Raw genomic sequence first — 20,203 nt, 5'->3', positions numbered from 1 at the left:
TTCTTTTCATGTCTGTATGATTGGTAGTAATAGGTTCTATTTGATTCCTGATTTTGATAACTTGCATTCTTTTTTTTCTTCCTAACTACCTAAAAGTTTATCAATTTTGTTAAAAGCTTTAGGCTTTCTTAGTTTTCTCTCTCTCTTTCCTTTTCTTTTTTTTTTTTTTGCTATTTAATATGTGCTCTTAATCTTTTTAAAAAAATTCCCAGAGGAAAAAAGAGAGATAGAAGCATTAATTCATTGTTTCACTTATTTGTCCCATTTAGTTGTATACTCATTGATTGCTTCTCCTAGTGCCCTGACTTAGGGTTGAATCTGCAACCTCTGGCTCATTGTCTTGACACTTCATCCACTGAGTCACCTAGCAAGGGCCTGATTTATGCTCTTATTCCTTACTTCCATTTACTATCTTTAGGTTTGCTTTGCTTTTTTCCCCTACATTCATAAGGTGAAACTCCATGGGGTTGATACAGAGCCTTTCTGTTTTGTTTTTTTTTAATATAATAACCATTTCAATATGCAAAACTTTTTTTTTTTGTATTTTTTTCTGAAGTGAGAAATGGGGAGGCAGACAGACAGACTCCCACATGCACCTAACTGGGATTCACCCGGCATGTCCATCTGGGCATTGCTCTGCTTCAACCAAAACAACGCCTCAGGGCCTGAGGCAGAGGCCATAGAGCAAGCCATCCTCAGCACCTGGGCCAACTTTGCTCCAATGGAGTCTTGGCTGCAGGAGGAGAAGAGAGAGATAGAGAGAAAGGAGAGGGACAAGGGTGGAGAAGCAGATGGACACTTCTGCTATGTGCCCTGGCCGGAAATTGAACCCAGGACTTCCACACGCCGGGCCAATGTTCTACCACTGAGCAAACCAGCCAGGGCCTAAATATGCAAAACTTTCATGGATGGTTTTAGCTGTATATTACAAATTTTGAGACTTTTTCATTATCATTCAGTTAAAGAGTTTTTGCATTTCTTTGTGATTTCAATCAAAAGTATATTGTCTATATTACTGATATTAATCTCTATTTTAATTGTTTTGATGAGAGAGCATACTCTGTAAGATCATCTGAAATGTATTGAGAATTTTTTTATAGCCCCGCTTATGGTTTATTTTGGTGAATAGACCACAAAGAATTATATTTTTCAGTTGTTGATCATTAAAAATATGTGTCAATTAGTGCAAAACGAGTGATAGAGTTCTTTTAAGGTCTTATGTCCTGTGTGATTTTTTTTTCCTCTGTGATTTTTTTTTCCTAGTATTATCAGCTGCTGAGAGTGGTATATAAAAAACTCCCAAGTATTCCAAATGAGATTGGGATTTGTCTACTTCTCTTTATAATTCTGTCAATTCTTGACTTATCTATCTCAGAGCTATGTTTCTAGGCACTTACACATTTATGAGTATCGTGTCTTTTTTTTTAGTATTATGTCTTAGTTTTTTATTTTTATTATGAAGTGCCCTTTATTTCTGGGAAACTTTGTTTTGAAGTGTACTTTTACTCTCTTTAATATAACGGTAGCCCTCTTATTGCTTATTGTTTTAATGGTATATCTTTTTCATCATCTTTTTTTTTGTTTAAATGTTTATTTTATTGATTTTAGAGAGAGGATGGGAGAGAGGGAGAGAGACAGGAGCATTGATCTGTTCCTGTACAGACTCTGAATGGAGATTGAACCAGCAATCTCTGTGCTTTGAGACTATGCTCTTCACAACGAAGCTATCCAGCCAGGGCTCCGTCATCAAATTTTCAATCTCTAGATCTTTATAGTTAAAATGTCCCTCTTGTAAAAGCACATGGTCAGATCTTACTTTTTATCCATTCTATCGATCTTTGCATTTGAGTTGGAATGATAAGTTTATTTGTACTTAATGTATTTATTTATCTGGTTTGATTTACCACTTTGCTTCTTTTTAGTTGTTTATGCCATTTGGGACTTTTTTTTTTAACTCTTTTCTTTCATTTTTGCTTTCTGTGTTAATAAGGTATTTTTGAAATTCTATTTTAATTCATTCATTGGCTTTTTTATTGTTTTGCCATACCCAAGGTCATCTAGATTTTTTTCCAATGTTATCTTCTAGGAATCTTACAGTTTTACATGATAAAATTAGGTCTGTGATCCATTTTGAGTTAGTTTTATTTTATTTATTTATTATTAAGTGAGAGGCAGGGAGGCAGAGAGACAGACTCTGGCATTCACCCAGACTGGGATCCACCTGGCAAACCCCCTACCAGGGATGCTCTGCCCATCTGGGGCCGCTGCTCTGTTGTTCCACAACCAAGCTATTTTAGCAGCTGAGTCAAGGCCATGGAGTCATCTTCAGTGCCTGAGGCCAACTTGCTCAAACCGTTTTAAGCCATGGCTGTGAGGGGGAGAAAGAGAGAGAAAGGAAGGGGAAGGAGAAGAAGAAAGAGAGAGAGAAATGGAAGGGCTGGAGAAGCAGAAGGTCCCTTCTTCTGTGTGCCCTGACCAGGAATCAAACCTGGGACTTCCACATGCCGGGCCAACACTCTACCACTGAGCTAACTGGCCAGGGCAAGATTTCGTTTTTATAAAAGGTGAAAAGTCTATGTCTGCACTCACATTTTATTTGGCAAATGATGTCCAGTTGTTACAACACCATTGAAATATTGAGATGTATTTTATAAGTAAGATCTACTGGAAGTAGCTTTCAATTTGGTGAAACATGAATATCTCAGAAGCTTCAGTGTGATAAGGATATAATTTTTTTAATTTAGCCATAATCTATCAATTGCTTCTTATTTTCATAAAGAAGCAAGCAATAAGATGTTGTAACATAAAAGGATTGATTTCTTACAAGTCAGTATATCAGCTAAAAGTTTTTACAGAAAAAAAAGTTATTAAAAAATGTTAATGGTTAAAAGCTAAGCATGAATTGAGTAGGAAGGTCTGCAGTAGGCCTATAGCTTGAAGATTCTAAAGCTTAATATTATGACATGGTGTTGAGAAACAATTAAAATATTGTGGAGAATGTTACAGTAGGCATCATGGTATACAAAGGCTTTGGGGGTCAAAGATTTGGCTTTGAGTCCTGGCTCTACCATTGAGTCTCTGTGTTCTCATCTAAAGAAAATAAGTCACGCCCTGGCTCGTTGGCTTAGTGGTAGAGCGTTGGCCTGGTGTGCGGAAGTCCCGGGTTCGATTCCCGGCCAGGGCACACAGGAGAAGCGCCCAACTGCTTCTCCACCCCTCCCCCTCCTTCCTCTCTGTCTCTCTCTTCCCCTCTCGCAGCCAAGGCTCCATTGGAGCAAAGATGGCCCGGGCGCTGGGGATGGCTCCATGGCCTCTGCCTCAGGCGCTAGAGTGGCTCTGGTCGCAACAGAGCAACGCCCCGGATGGGCAGAGCATCGCCCCCTGGTGGGCGTGCGGGGTGGATCCTGGTCGGGCGCATGTGGGAGTCTGACTGCCTCCCCGTTTCCAGCTTCAGAAAAATACAAAAAAAAAAAAGAAAAGAAAAGAAGTCACAACTACTGTTTTCCTTGATTTCTACCACCCTGATTCTCCCTCTCTGCTTCGAATTTATATTGAGCACCCTGCTATGTTTCATGGATGGATTTAGGCATGGGGATATATATAAATGAAAAATTACGATAATTCTCTCCAAGATGTTTATAGCCTTATAAGAAAATAGACGCATTATAATGCAGGATGGTAAGTGTTATAATGGTGCTCTATGTCATGTATAATTGGATCACTGGAAAGGTACTCATGTTTGCTCTAGAAAGTCATGAAAAGCTTTTAAGATGAGATTGTGTTTAAACTTAAATTCAGTAATGTGTAGACAGCGGTAGAGAGTAAGTAGGTTGGATCAAATGAAATAACAGTAAAAGCAGCACAGTACCTGTTATTGAATAAGTTCTTGACATGTGTTTTCTTCTACCTCTCCCATACTGTGTCAGCAGGTAGAGGAGCAGACTGTATACTAATAAAAATAGTGTAAACTATTTATCGAGCTGCTATTCAGGGTGCTAAACACTGTTCTTGGCATTTTACATTAGTTATTTGGAATCTAACAGTTACTGTACTTTGATATGTTTTATTCCTAGAGGGTGTAATCCCCAGTTAATAGATAAGGAAACAGGTTCGGGTTTTTTAAAACATGTCTATGGTCATGCAGTTTTAGGTTTTAAGTAGTAGGGTCAGGATTCAAAAACAGTACTCAAATCCAGCTTTGAGCTTTGCTTTCCATTTTGCCTTTTCAATGACATTCCAATACTTTGGCCCATTTTAGTGTGTCCTTCCCAGTTTTGAAGTGCAAGCCAGATGGAGAGGCTTCCAAGATTTTCTTTAATTTCAAGAGAAAAAAATTCAGTAAAAGTAAAAAAAGAAATCTCGTTCTTGATCCTGTTTATGTGAAATTTGATGGATTGATGTGGGTTAAACTGGATTTTAGCTGTTGAGTTTTCATTTTGAGTAAAACTTGGTAAACATTGACTTATGCAGTTCCTCCACATTTCTTTTAGCTTCTGTTTTCTTAGAGGACTTTTTAAAAGTTTTTATTTATTTATTTTAGAAGTGGGGGAAGAGAAAGGGATAGGGAGAAGGGGGAGAGGAGCAGGAAGCATCAACTCCCATATGTGCCTTGACCAGGCAAGCCCAGGGTCTTGAATTGGCAACCTCAGCATTCCAGGTCAAAGCTCTATCCACTGCGCCACCATAGGCCAGGCTTCTTAAAGGATTTGAGTTAAGTAGGAACTAAATCCTCGATTTTCTTCAGTAAATTGGGAACTATTAAGAATGTGTAAGGGGAAATCCCCATATACTTTAGCATTGACAAAAAAAGGTTACTCATTTATTTTTATCTATGTACACATAGAGTGAAGTCATAGAATTTTTTTTAAGAGTCTTATAACAAAGGATAAAGTTCTGTGATCTATAACAAAAAAAAAACAACAACAAAAACCAGAGGATGACTCACTCAATGGTTAGCAATTTTCCATGCTTGTACAGCACATTAATTGTGCAGCCAAGGCTAGATCCCAGATCTCCTGGCACTGAGTCCAGTGATCTTTCTATTGTGATTGCCAGCCGCAGGCTTAATGATTCCTGGATTATCTTGGCATTTAGGTCAAAAGCATAGAGTCCTTAAGAGTGTTGACCATTACTCATTCATATTGTGTGATATCTCTACCACTGCATATTGTGTAATAATCAACTGCCCTTCATTTATTGTAGGTTTTTCACTGATACCTTAGGTTTCATAAAAATAAATTAAATATATTTGAATTTTCATTGTTTTTTTAGCTTCTCAGCCCACTAAAATTATGTTATTCTAGAAATATGTTTTTTAAACATACCTATATTACCCAGCTTTATTGGACTGAAATTCTAATACAATTTAATTTTTAATTATATTTTCAGTATACTACCTAATAATAAAGAGAAACTTTTAAATTTATTGTTGCTTTAGTTAGAAGAAGTCAACCTGAAGATGTTAAATAATTTGTTCAGGAAGTAGTAGTAAAAAAGAAAAAGCCAAATTTTGATATTTTAGAGTTGTCTTCCTGCTGACTGTTAGGTGATCCTTTCTATGATGAAGCACTTACAAAGATGTCTATGTTGCTTTTACATAACTCTCCATTTTAACAATAAATTGTTACATGGCCAAGTAATAATTTATAGCAGATGATATATTAACTTCTGAAGTGTTTTGCATAACCAATTCTTCCTTTCATTTTTTAGTGTAGTTGTAACCATCTCTTGCTTAAGATTATGAGTTACTTTGTAACAGGTGTGCCCACATACAGTCCTCTCCACACATACACGTAATTGCCAAAGAAACTATATTTTTAAAAAAGTTTAATCTTGCTATTTATAAAAAGCAATATATATATATATATATATCTCATTAGATCTTTATTTTAGACAGAATAAAACTATTTTATCAGTCAACAATTTCCATCATCTGGCTCTAACTTGTATTTTCTAGCCTCTAACATGTTTCAGTTATCCTGCTATACAATCATATAGTTAAACCATTAGCTAAGTATGGATACTTACTCTCATTCTCCATTAAAATCTTGCACTCTGTCCATACACTCAAAAGTGTACTTTGTGTGTAAAAGTTTCTATACTGACCTCTGCCTGGTATAGGCCTCCTCTCCTTGATACTCCGTTGAGCTCTGGGAAGTTTTCTTATAGTTTTCATTTAATAATTTCTCTTCTTCTATCTTTTGATTCATCCTCTGTACTCTTGTCTTTTCTATTATATATTTCTTTGGGGGGTGAGGAATCTATCTAGGTTCTGAGAGATTTTTCTAACCATTTACTTCCAATCCACTTAATTTCCACATTTATTTTTAACTTTCTGCGATTTTTTTTTTCTATTGAATAATTCTCTGGTTGTTTTTGGTCTTGTTTTATTGATGTCATATTATCTCAGATATCTCTGGAGATACTAATTGGATGGTATACGAAATTTCTTTTGTTTCCTCATTTATCTTGGCCTTTCTTCATCATGATGCATGTTTTGTGATTCTTGGTTGACCCTTCAGAAGTATGAAAGAGGGACAAGAACGAGGGATAGGAATGATTTAAGGTTGAATGGGCAGGGAGCCAGCTCTTGCACCAGTGGCTTCCTAATTGTTAGAATGAATAGAGGTGTCGGATCTAATATTTCACCAGTTGCCTAAATATTTCCTTCAGTCTCTTTAGATAAGGGCCTCACATTCTTTGCCTTGGACTATAAATGAATGGTCTCATCTACAACCCAAGGAAAGGTATTTCTCTTTTTCAATCTTTTGATTCATCCTCTGTACTTTGAGACAGGAAACTAACAGGGTAAGATTAATTCAGAGAGTGTATACAGGTACGAAAGACACTAGAATAGTGAGGAGACAAAATGTTAATGAAGAAACTATTGCACTTATCTAGGTAGGAGACAAGGCCTGAAGTTGGGCAATAGTAATCAAAATTTCATTTGATTTTTTTGGAGCAGATGAAAAAAATTATGAACACAGAATGTATAAGATTTAGTAAATGGTTTGATAAAACTAAGGATAGGACCTAGATAAATGGAGGCACATTTAATAAGAATTATCAAGTCAAGGAAAGAAGTTGATTTTTGTGAAGAAATATAATAAGCTAATTCCCCATCTTTCAACAAATCTTTCCCACCTATGTAGCAGTAACTTTTGATATAATAGCAAAGGTAGAAATCTCTGTGAATCATCTTTTCTTTTTTTTTCCAGTGCCATTTTAGCTTCTTAGAGATATTATTTTTGTGAGAAGTATCATAACTAATTATGTAGTAATTTGGGGAAGGATGAATGTGTGATAGAATTTTAGAAAAATGATCTTTGATAATATCATGAAGAATATACAGAACTCAGTGGTCCATAAGAGGTGGAAATTTACTTTATATTTGGAAGGTCCAATCTAAGTGATCAATGATAAATTTACTTATAAATTATACCTATTAAATATCATAATAATGGAAAATAAAATCAAATTAAGTTGGAGATAGTGCTTATGAACACTAGAAGCGAGGAGAAACCAAATAACTGATGGGTTTTTTTTTTGTTTTTTTTTACTACAGAAACAAAACATATGAAAATATGATAAGTCTAATTAAACCTGTGTTTATTTTCTTAATTGCAGTAGTTGACCTCTGCTCCACTTCTGATTTGATAATCTGCTTTCTTGAGTGGGGAGTGAGAAAAAGAATGAAAGCAAAAGAACTTTCTTCATTACTGAGGAAAAAGCTTAGGGAAAAAAATAGATTATTTGAAAATGTTTAAAAAAACCTTAAAAACAATAATTGTTTTTATTTTCAAGAGTGTAGGCAGTTGTGTTTTTTTGTTTTCTTTAGATTTCTACATAGCATCAGACAGCAGCAAGGGTGCTGCCAGTTGTAGACTTCCACGTGAAGGATTTTGCAGTGTCAGATGACTGCACTAAAAACAGGTTAAAAACCCAGTTTTCATGTATCGTATTACTTTCACAATGAATAGTCTCCTTTTGTGTTGTTTTTATTTATTCCATGTAGTGATTTGGTTATGTGGATATTTAAATGCCTTTAGAATCATGGACTTGGGAGGGGTAAAGATTTTCTGGTTCAGTGTTTTCCCAAGTACACTAGTCATCTGTATTTATAAAGAAAGGGCTCTGGCATCAATTATGTCGGGCAATTGCTAGGTTAAACACAGTTAAATCAGATTTTTATTTCAGTGGTTGGGGAAAGGGAGGGTATCTCAGGAACTTTAATACTATGACTAAGGAGAAGCAATATACTGTACAGCATTTCACAAACTTACTCGACCACAGTACTTTCTTGATGGAGCCTTTTTTGGAAACTTTTCCTCAGGACATGTGGGGAAACTCAAATCTCTTAAATTTACAGATAAATAGAAAAGAGATAAAATGACTCATTCAAAGCAGCATACCTATTTACTTAAAGAACTGAACTTGAAACACATTCTTCTACCATATTTTGTTTTGCTTATGATATTCCACATTAGATCAGTAAAATATACACAAGGGTTTTTAAAGAAATAAAGTAATGATTTTTAATTATTTTTAGTATATTTAGAATTGGCACTTTTATTTTGACAAAAGGAGTAAGATATAAAGAGCCAGTTTATATTTGTAATCAAGGTTACACTTTTATAATCAGGAAAAAAATTTTTTTTTTTTTTTGCAAAAAAATCAACTGTCTTTTAAATTAGGAAAATCTGTTCCCTTTCAAATTCTAGAAAGTTCATACAGTACAGTCACATGTATTATCAAAAAACTTGTCCACTTTCTCAGAAAAGGAGTAGGAAACGGCTGTTTATGATTTGTTGTCTGTTGTTCCCGACCTCATCTCTACATAAATAAACCTGTAACTTTTAAAAATTTTTTGACATAGATGGCATTATGGTAAACATGGTAAACACACTCTTCTTTAACCTTAATTTTAAAAATCAGCAATGTTATAATTTTATCTTCCCACACTAATAACATGTAGATCTTCTTTTAATGACTCAATAATATTACATTCTATAGCTGTACTATAATTTATGTGATCAGTTTACCAATGACAGACATTAGTTATGATATTTTTACCAGAGAGTGCTGTGGTAAATTTTGATAGAGGTCTTATTTATTTATTTTTTGAACCTTTGTGTGAGTATGTCTGTAGGAGAGTCATTGAAGTAGAATTGCTGGGTCAAAAAATATGCACATATAAATTTTTTGTAAGTATTGCCAAATTGCTTTTAAAAAATGGTATTAGTGTGTTCTTATTGTCAGAATTGCAACATTAACCTTTAAAATGGTATAACTTTCACTGAATTTAAACAAACAATAAAGACATTATATTTAGTAATATATATCAAAAAATATCTTGCTATGTTAATCTTAAAATAATAAAGATAATTTATAAAGCATTGATAATCATAATTTCTCTCTCTCCCCCTCCTTCTTTTGCTCTGTACAGAGCAAATTGTTCATGGAAGGATTTAGAAGCCTAAAAGAAGGAGAACCAGTGGAATTCACATTTAAAAAATCTTCCAAAGGCCTTGAATCAATACGGGTAACAGGACCTGGCGGGAGCCCCTGTTTAGGAAGTGAAAGAAGACCCAAAGGGAAGATACTACAAAAAAGAAAACCAAAGGGAGATAGGTAGGTAATTAATCATTTTAATTTGTTAGTCTATGGCCTTATTGTTTTGAGGAAAGATTTTTGAAAGTTGATATTTTTATTATGTTATCAGAATTTTATAGTCTAGAAAAAGTAAAGTACCACCACGGTGTAGCTGTATAGAGTTGTATCAGCAATATATAGGCCTGTCTTGCGATTTGAGCTACCTGTAGAATATACTGAACTGAGCACTCAGCGTCGAGCACTGACTGAGTAGTCAGTCCCCTACCACCTTTTTCATTAGACTATCTTGAGACCACAAACGAAGGTGGAGTTTTCAACAGACAGAAATGGCTGTCTGTACATCCCTACACTTCACCTGTTTTCTCAAATGAAAATACATGTATTGTTTTGTCTGTTTTTAATAGAAAACTCATACAGAAAATTCAAATAACTTAAAAGAAACTATAAAGAAATTAGGGGGGGAAATCACTTGAAATCCTAACTAGAGGTGGGAATCATAATACATATGCAGTATTTTTGAAACTTGCATTTTTTTTTCACTTAATATGTCATGGAACATTTCATGTCAATCATTAGCACCTGCATAGATTCCTATGGTGCAAATGTTCCAAATTTAATTTTAGGGTATTTCTGGTAAATTTATCAATAACACTACAGTGAATCTTTATATGTACATTTTTGAAAATTATCTGATTTTATTCTTAGGCTCAGTGCCTAATAATGAGAAAGCTGGATTAAAAACTAGGCACTTTAAGAGCTTTGATATCTGTTTCCAAACTTCTCTCCAGAAATGATGAGGCCAATATGTAACCCCACAACCCCTCCTAAAGTAAGACTGTTCATTGAATAATGTCATTGTTTTAATTTTTCCAATTCCATAGGTTAAGAAGTGATTCTTATTGTTTTTCTTTGTATTCTTTGAATAAAAAATATTTTTGTTTTAATTTTTCTTCTATGAATTATGTTTTTTATCTTTTACTCTTTTTTTATTGATGTGGTCATTTGCTATTATAGATTTGCAAGTTTTTTTGTATATTTATGATGTTAATCTTTTGTCTCAGATAAATATTTTTTCAACTTGCAAGATGTATTTAGTTTTAATTATAGTGACTTTTAAAATTAGTATTTAACTTTTGAATTTTTATACAGACAAGTCTGTTAATTCTGATTTGATAGCTATCTGGCTTTTTGAAGAGAGGAATTTAAAGAATCTAGCTTTTCTTTTCTCTCCAAATTGCTCATTAGTTATCCCTACAGCATTTATTGCTTAGTCCATATTTCCCATTGGTTTGGAAAACTGTGAGTAAGATAATAAATTGTTTTTATCTACATTTTTAGGAGCTCATTTTGTATAGAAGAAAGACCATGAAAATGTATACGTGAAATGATACATTTACCTGTTAGAATGATTTTCCTCTCTCAAAGAGAGAGCTTCTATATATAGAATGCATATAATTAAAACAAAGTAAAATAAAATTAGATAGAAATATAAAAAGCTTTTTCCATGTGCTTTAGGTCAAATTTTAACAATATAGTTCTGCCTCATATACTCTGCCCTCAAGTGGAATCATTAAGAGAGGGAGGAAATGGAGGCTGAGAGTAGTGAAGTAAGATAGCAGCTGGATATTCCTTTATGTTCCCTGAAACTCCTCTTAGACTCAACTCATATGTCTGCTCTGTAAAACCATTGCTATATAATGTCAACCATTATAAGACTTTGATTTGGGGAAAAAAGTAAAGTCATTGGAAGATTTGAATTTGAAAAGTACCATGATGTGACTTCCTCCTTAAAGTCATTCTGGCAGCTGTGATGACAACACAAAGTAGAGAGACAAGAATTGAAATTAAGAAACAACTACAGAGGAGTCCCAATAATGCAAAAAAGAGATAATGGTGGTTATATTGAGATGGTAGTAATAGAGGTGTTGAGCCAAAATCCTGATATGTTTTGAAGGTGGAGACAGTGGATTTCCTGATGGGTCAGGTGTGGACTGTGAGGAAAAGGAAGTGTTCAGGATGGCTTCAAGGTTTGTTTCACCTGAGCAACCAGAAAGATGGAGGGACCATTTATCAAAATGAAGACTAGGGAAAGAGCAGGAAATAAGAACTATGGGTTCAGACATACTCAGGAGATACATAATAGATATCCAGGTGGAGATGGATATTAGGCAGATAGATGCATGAGTATGGAGATCCAGGGCTGGATATAAAGAATTGGTAGTAGTCAACAAAAAGATGACATTTATAGTTAAGATTTTATTTATTTATTTTAGGGAGGGTGAAGCATCAACTTGTAGTCATTGGTTCCCATATGTGCCTTAACTGAGCAAGCCTGGGGTTTCCAACCGGCAACCTCGGCATTCCAGGTCGACACTTTTACCCACTGTGCCACAGGTCAGGCAACCTTTACAGTTAGAAGACTAAATGAGACTACCATCAGACTGAATGAGTATACATGGTAAAGAGAAGAGGACTGAGCCTGGGGGCATTCCAGCATTTAGGGATGAGGAAGAATATAAAAAATAGCAAAGGTCACTAAGTAAGGAGGGGAATAGGAGTAGAATCAAGAGGGATTTTTCTCAGAAGTCAAGAAAAGAAAAATGTGAAGTAGGAGAGAATATCAGGTGTGATAAATGGTGCTGATGGTAAAATGATTATATAAGATGACCACTAACACTTGACCATTTTAACAACACGGGAAGTCATTAGTGAAGTTGACAAGATCAGATTCAGAAAGCTGGTGGGAGTGAATGCCTAAGTGGATTGTTTTCAATAGAAAGCAAAGGAGAAGTGAAGACAGCCAGTACAGACAATTTTATGAGAAGTTTTCCTATAAATGAGGAGAAAAATGAAGCAGTAGCTGAGAGGAAGAAATATAGTATATTTATATATCAATGTGAATGGTCTAGGAAGAGAGGAAAGATTGAACATGCAAGAGAGTGGATGAAATTGATGGAGTAAATTCTTTCAGTGGAAACAAGGATTGAGATTTAAAGCGCCTGAGTACAGGTGGTCCATTCTTTAAAACTGGAGGTGGCCCTGGCCAGTTGAGCCTCAGCCGGGCGTATGGAGTCCCAGGTTCAATTCCCGATCAGGGCACACAGGAGAAGCTACCATCTGCTTCTCTCCCCCTTCTCTCTTTCTTCCCTTCCTACAGCCAGTGGCTTGATTGGTTCAAGTGTAGGCTTGGGCACTGAGGATAGCTTGGTTGATCTGAGCGCATTGGATTCAGGTGCTAAAAATAGCTCAGTACTCGAGCATTAGCCTCAGGCAGGGTTGCCAGGTGGATCCTGGTCAGGGTGCATGTGGGAGTCTGCCTCACTATCTCCCCTCCTCTCACCTAAAAATAAAAACAAAGACAAAACAAAAAAAAAATTGGAGGTAAGACATGGCATTCAGGTACAGGTAGGTAGGTAGATATGAGATTTCTCACCTCTTTTTTTTTTTTTTTTTTTTGATACAGAGAGAGGGACAGATAGGGACAGACAGACAGGAAGAGAGAGAAATCAGAAGCATCAACTCTTCATTCCAGCATCTTAGTTATTCGTTGATTGCTTGTTCATTGATTGCTTGCTCAAGCCAGCAACCTTGGGCTCAAGCCAGTGATCTTGGGCTTTAAGCCACTAACCTTTGGGCTCAAGCCAGTGACCATGAGGTCATGTCTGTGATTCCATGCTCAAACCGGCGACCCCATGCTCAAATTAGATGAACCCGCACTCAAGCTGGTGACCTCATGGCTTTGAACCTGGGTCCTCTGTGTCCCAGTCCAATGCTCTATTCACTGCGCTACCGCCTAGTTTGGCTTATTCTATTTTATTAGTGAAATTTGAAGCAAGGTCATCAATTGAAAATGATGGTAGAAGAGGAGGTTTGGAAATTTAAAAAGAAGGAAGGAGGTATGAAGTAGGAAAATAGAAGAGTGAACCAATATATTATGGAAAAAAGGTAGAATTCCAGGCTATACAAAAACCCATTTAAGGGTAGTGGACATAAAGTAAAGTCAATCACTATGATTGTGTTTTTTTCTCCAGCCATTGTTGACTTCATTAGTATAGTTGTGCAATAAGAAGAAAGATGACTTTAACTAGAGTTGGAGCTCTCTTAGTTGAGAATGAGAAAGGGAGGGAAGCAAAGGCATTGAGGATATGTGCAAAGGATCAATTCTAATGATGTATCATAAAATATAAACTGGGTATGGAATAAGGACATTGATAAAGTGGCAGATTCATGATGGACAAGTTGCAAGTGGAGTCAAAGAATACTTGTAATTGATATGCTACAAGGAATGATCTGAGAAGGTAGAAGGTGGTGGTAGTCAGAAGGTAAATAATAATTGCTTCAGCTACTTAAATTTATTGTGTGTCTTACTGTCATTAAAGCTTTGACATAGTTGGTATCTAATGAATTCTAATTTTCTATTAAGTTCAAGATGCCCATTATTTTTGTCACTAGAATGAACAATTCTAGTCCCATGTGCCACTTGTTTTTATAAAATGATAGAGACAAACTGCAGTAAGATATTCAAATAAGCACAGAGAATCTTGTATAGAAACTAAAACAATGAGAAAACAAATTGTGAAAATGGCAACTGATGTCTGAAATAGTTACCAAGGCAATGATTTGCCTTCTGAATGTTTAACAGACTTCAAATCTTTGATAACTTCTTGATTTCTTCCACGGTAATTAACCATGTCTACTTCCAGAGACAGTTTTAGCAATGAGAATAAAATTATGCCTTGATCCAGATTTTCATGTTTATTAGCATAATTATGTAAAGTATCCTTTAAAATGCTAAAATATTTTGGATTTTCTAGTTATTTTCTATTGCCTTTTTAAAAAAAATTATTTTGCATTTTAAAGAACCAGCTCATATTAATATGAACCTGTTATACTGTTTTTCCTAATACTTTGTGATTATTCTTATTTCTTTCTATTTTATTTTATTTTACTTTTTATTATGAAAAATTTCAGAATATAGAAAGTAAAAAAATGATATGGGTTAACACTGTGAATACTTTTTTTAAACTTTAAAAATATATTTCAGATGTAGTATCACTGAAATGTCATGCCTTAAATTTCCTATCAAAATAAACAATACTTCCTTAATGGCATCTAATAACTCAGTTCATATTAAGATATTCCCCGTTATCCAAAACTTATCCCTTATGGTTATTTTTTTCCAATCAGATCCTGGTTAAGGAACAGGGTTTTCAGTAGTATTTATATTATCTCAAGTGTCTCATAATCTAGAATTACACTTATATCCCTTTTAGGAAAAATTCTGACATTAACTCGAAGACACTAGGCCAATTGTTTCATAAGAATGTACCATGATCTGGTTCATTCCACTGTTTTTCAACTTGTTTCTGTAACACCTATATTACCTATAAATTGGAAGTATTATGTTTACTATGAATCTAACAAAATTATTTCAATCAAACTTTCAATTTATAAGCAATAAAAGAGTTATGGAAACAAGTTCAAAACACTAGTATGAATCCAGATCATAGTTTGAGTTTGTTTAAAAATTCCTTATGATTACATTAAGGTTCTTCAACTTTGGCAAGAATATCATGGAATCACTGTGTTGCACTCATTGTATTTTGTCAGCATACCATTTTGCGTTTTTTCCATCACATATCTTTGACACTTTGTCAGGGAGGTGTCTGCCTGGCTTCTGCACCTGGAAGTTCCTTTTTCCATTTGTAATTAATTAGCATTTTGAATGTAAGACTATGTAGATATTTAATTCTTCAGCAAACCTAACGTTTTACATTTATTTATCAATATGGACCATGGGTTTCTATTTTTTATAGTGAGTTACAATCTGTAGCCATCATCGGTTAATGTATTGCTCAAATTTCAGCCAGTTAAAGCCTTTTCAAGTTGGTTTTGTGTCCTTTGACAAGTCCTCATAGTTTTTTGAGTACTTCATACTGGCATTAAGACAGTTTCAAACTGATAGCCTACAAAATATTTAAAATGGTGTCTGTTCTCTGTTTCTATGATTTTGTATTTTTAGGTTCCATATATAAGTGGGTTAATATAGTGTTTGTCTTTCTTTGTCTGATTTATTTCACCTAGCACAGTGCCCTCAGATCCATCCATGTTACCCCAAATGGCTGAATAATAATCTATTGTATATCTACCATATGTGTATTATCCAGTTATTCATTAACATACAGGTTGTTTTCATGTCTTGGCTTTTGTAAAAAATGCTACAGTGACCATGGTGGTGCAGATATCTCTTTGAGATAATGATTTTCTTTCCTTTGGTTATATATCCAGAGTGGAATTGATGAATCATAAGGTAGTTTTCTTTTTAATTTTTTGAGGAACCTTCAATCTGTTTTCCATAGGTGCTGCACTAATTTACATTCCTATCAACAATTGGGACAGGTAGGTGCAGAGAAAAAGTACAGGGAGGATGACAAGATAAATTCCCCAGATACTTAAAACAAAGTTGTTCAACATAAACTGTGATAAATACAGGAAATGCAAGACAAGTAAAAATATGGAGCAACAGGCCTGACCTGTGGTGGCGCAGTGGATAAAGCGTCGGCCTGGAAAAGCTGAGGTCGCCGGTTCGAAACCCTGGGCTTGCCTGGTCAAGGCACATATGGGAGTTGATGCTTCCAGCTCCTCTCTCCTCTCTCTCTCTCTCTCTCTCTCTCCCTCCCTCTCTCCTCTCTAAAATGAATAAATAAAATTTTTAAAAAATAATAAAAAAATATGGAGCAACAGCTACAAGAGGCTTTGTTACTGAAGTGTCTTCCCTTCCCTTATGCCAATAGTATCCAAGGGTTCCCCTTTCTCCACATTCTGACCAACACTTGCTATATCTTGCCTTTTGATAATTACCATTTTAGCAGGTGTGAAGTTGTATCTCATTGTGGTTTTGATTTTCATTTCCCTGATGAATAGTACTGTTGAGCACCATTTCATGTCCCTACTGATCATTTGTATGTCTTCTTTGGAAAAATGTGCTCTGCCTATTTTTTTAAATGAGATTATTATTTTTTTCTTATTGATTTGTATGATTTGTATATGTGTATATGTACACACACACACACACACATACACACTGGATACTAACCCCTTACCAGATAAAGGATTTGAAATAGTTTCTCCTATTCTATAAGTTGCCTTTTCATTTTGGTAATGATTTACTCTGCTGTGCAGAAGCATTTTAGTTTGATATAGTTTCATTTATTTCTTTTTGCATTGGTATCTTTGCTTTTGGTTTGAAATCCAAGAAAAAGAAAAAAATTATTGCCAAATTTATGTCAAGAAGTTTGCCCCTTATGTTTTCTTCTAGGAGTTTTATGATTTCAGGTCTTATATTCAAGTCTTTAATTCATTTTAAGTTGGTTTTTGTGGATGGTGTAAGATAGTAGTCTAGTTTCATTCTTGTGCATGTGGCTGTCTAGCTTTCCAGCACCATTCATTGAAGGGACAATTCTTTCCCCATTGTATAATTTTGGTTCCTTTGTTGTAAAATAATTGACCATATGTGTATGGGTTTATTTCTGAGATCTATACTGTTTCACTGATCCATGTGTCTATTTTTATGTCAATACCATACTGTTTTAATTACTATTGTTTTGTAATATAGTTTGAAATCAGGGAGTGTGGTGCCTCCTGCTGTTTTTCTCAAGATTGCTTTGGATATCCGGTGTCTTTCTTGGTTCCATAAAAAATTTAGGATTGTTTATACTATATCTGAGGAAAATGCCATAGGAATTTTTATAATGCCATAGGAATTGCATTTTATAATGCCATAGTAATCTATAGATTACTTTAGTTGGCATAAACATTTTAACAATACAAATTCTTCCTTGAACATACCTTTCCATTTATTTGTGTTTTCTTCAACTTTGTTCATCAGTGTCTTGTGTTTTTCAGTGTACAGATTTTTTACCTCTTTGGTTAAATTTATTCCCAGATTTTGTATTTTTTCTGATGCAATTGTATCTAAATGGGATCGTTTTCTTAATTTCTCTCTCTGTTGGTTTCTGTTAGTGTATAGAAACCAACTGAATTTTTTATTCTTTTGATTTACTTTTTATTTTTTTAGTGAGAAGAGGGGAAGCAGAGACAGACTCCCGCATGTGCCCTGACTGAGATCCACCTGGCAAACCCATTGGGGGCGATGTTCTGCTCATCTGGGGCACTTGCTCTGTTGCAACCCAAACCATTTTTAGTGCCTGAGGCAGAGGCCATTAAGCCATCTTCAGTGCCCAGGACTAACTCCCTCTAATCAAGCCATGGCTGCCGGAGGGGAGGAGAAGAGAGAGAGAGAGAGAAACAAGTGAGAGTGGGAGGGGTGGAGAAGGAGATGGGTGCTTCTCCTGTGTGCCCTGATCGGGCATTGAACCAGGGACATCCACACACCAGGCCGATGCTGTACCACTGAGCCAACCTGCCAAGGCAGAAACCACCTGAATTTCTTGTATGGACTTTTGTGTTCTGCCATTTTACTGAATTGATTTATTCTAACAATGTTTTGGTTAAGTCTTTGAAGATTGCTGTATGTAATATGTCATCCCCAAATACAGACAGTTTTACTTCTTCCTTTCCAATTTGAATGTCTTTCATTTCTTGTATTAATTCTGGCAGAGACTTTTAATACTACATTGACTAAAAGTTATGAAAGTTGTCATCTTTGTCTTGTTCCTGATCTTAGAAAAGAAGTTGAAAGCTTTTGTATGATGTGAGTTATGGGCTTCTTATATATGGTACCCTTATGTTGAGGTACATTTCCTTTATACCTTCTTTACTGAGAGTTCATATTATAAATGAATGTTGTTTGTCAAAAGATTTTCTGCATCTGCTGAGATGATTATATGACTTTATCCTTCATTTTGTTCATGTGTGTTATCATATTGATTGATTTTCAGATATTGAACCATCCTTGTATCTATGGAATAAATCCCACTTTATTATGATGTATGATCCTTTTACTGTATTGTTGAATCTGTTTTTATAATATTTGATTGAGGATTTTGCATCTGTGTTCATTGGGGACAGCGATATTGACCTTAAATTTTTTCTTGTCATATCCTTGATGGTTTTGCTATCAGGGTAATGCTGGCCTCATAAATTTGGATGTGTTGCCTCCTCTTCTGTTTTTTGGAAGACTTGAAGAAGAATTGGTATTAATTCTTTAAACTTTTGGTAGAACTCAATAATGAAGTCACATGGTCCAGATGTTTTCTTTGTTGAGAGGTTTTTTTTGTTTGTTTTGTGTCTTTTGTTGTTGTTGGTTTTGGTTTGACTTGTTTTTTAGATTTTTTATTTATTGATTTTTGGAGAGATTTGAGAGTGAGATGAAGAATGAGAAAGGGGAGAATAAGTGGGAAGCATCTACTCATAGTAGTTGCTTCCTATATGTGCCTTAACTGGGCAAGCCCAGGGATTTAAACCAGTGACCTAAGTGTTCCGGTCAGTGCTTTACCCATGGCACCACCACAGGTCAGGCAAGAGGTTTTTGATTACTGATTTAATCTTACTAGTAATTGGTATGCTTAAATATTCTATTTCTTCATAATAGGTCAGTAGGTTGTATGTTTTTAGGAACTTACCCATTTGTTCTGGGTCCGTGATGGCATTACCTTTTTATAAAAACCACCCACTTTTGCATTGTTGGTCAACCTGGTACCTCCCGCCCACTAGTGGGCATTCCAGCTTTCATGGTGGGCGGTAGCAGAGCAACCAAACGGTGCTGCGATTGGCTCACCATGAAAGCTGGTACGCCCACTAGTGGGCGGGAAGGACCAGGTTGACCAGCACTGCAGAAGTGGGTGGTTTTTATAAAAAGGTACACCGTCACAGTTCTAGGTTGTCCAATTTGTTGTTCTATAACTGTTAATAGTAGTTGTTATGATTCTTTGTATTTCTGTTGTATCATTTGTAATGTCTCCTTTCATTTCTAATTTTATTTATTAAAATCTTCTTTTTCTTGGTAAATCTAGTTAAAATTTGCCTATTTTGTTTATCTTTTCATAATACCAGTTTTTAGTTGTTTTGATCTTTTCTAATGTCCTTTTAGCTTTTAATTCATTTCCTTCCACTCTGATCTCTGCTATTTCTTTCCTTCTTATAATTTCAGGCTCAGATTGTTTGTAAGCTTTTGAAAATGGCTTTTTTTTTCACTCTACACCAGTGGTTCTCAAACTTTTTGAAGTCGGGTTGCAGTTAAAATTCTATAAATAATTGTAGCACACATAGATATACAAATTTATGATAAATATGTTATAATAATTAAGTCAAATATTAAAGAAAAAAATATAAAGTCCAAGCGTGCTTTTATGGTAATTAAATGAAATAAAGATGACAAAATTAAATTTATTCTGACATTAAAAAACATTTTTAGGTTACATTTTTAGAGTTATGCTTTATAGAATTCGTAAAAAAGAAGGGTTAAAAAATAAATGACAGAAAAGTTATCTTTATATATATATATATGTATGTATTTTCATCTTGTCTTAAAATTGTGCTGAATTTAGTGTTCAGTTACTAGTGTCCAGTTACCTTATAGCAGTGTTGTCTTGTTTTATTTTAAATTGTCCACATTTAAAATGTTTTCTTA

General features: G+C 34.9%; 1 protein-coding gene across 1 annotated transcript in view; it reads left to right on the top strand.

Moving 5' to 3' along the window:
• The window catches only part of LIN28B (lin-28 homolog B), a 135,316-nt gene that overhangs the window by 67,366 nt on the left and 47,747 nt on the right, over window positions 1–20,203 (top strand). The window contains exon 4 of the mRNA XM_066371826.1: window positions 9,446–9,630. Coding sequence (XP_066227923.1) covers window positions 9,446–9,630 — 185 coding nt within the window. The remainder of the gene's footprint in view (window positions 1–9,445; window positions 9,631–20,203) is intronic.

Source organism: Saccopteryx leptura, chromosome 3, assembly GCF_036850995.1.
Source record: "Saccopteryx leptura isolate mSacLep1 chromosome 3, mSacLep1_pri_phased_curated, whole genome shotgun sequence".
Classification (NCBI taxonomy): domain Eukaryota; kingdom Metazoa; phylum Chordata; class Mammalia; order Chiroptera; family Emballonuridae; genus Saccopteryx; species Saccopteryx leptura.
This window is presented reverse-complemented; position numbering and strand designations above follow the sequence as displayed.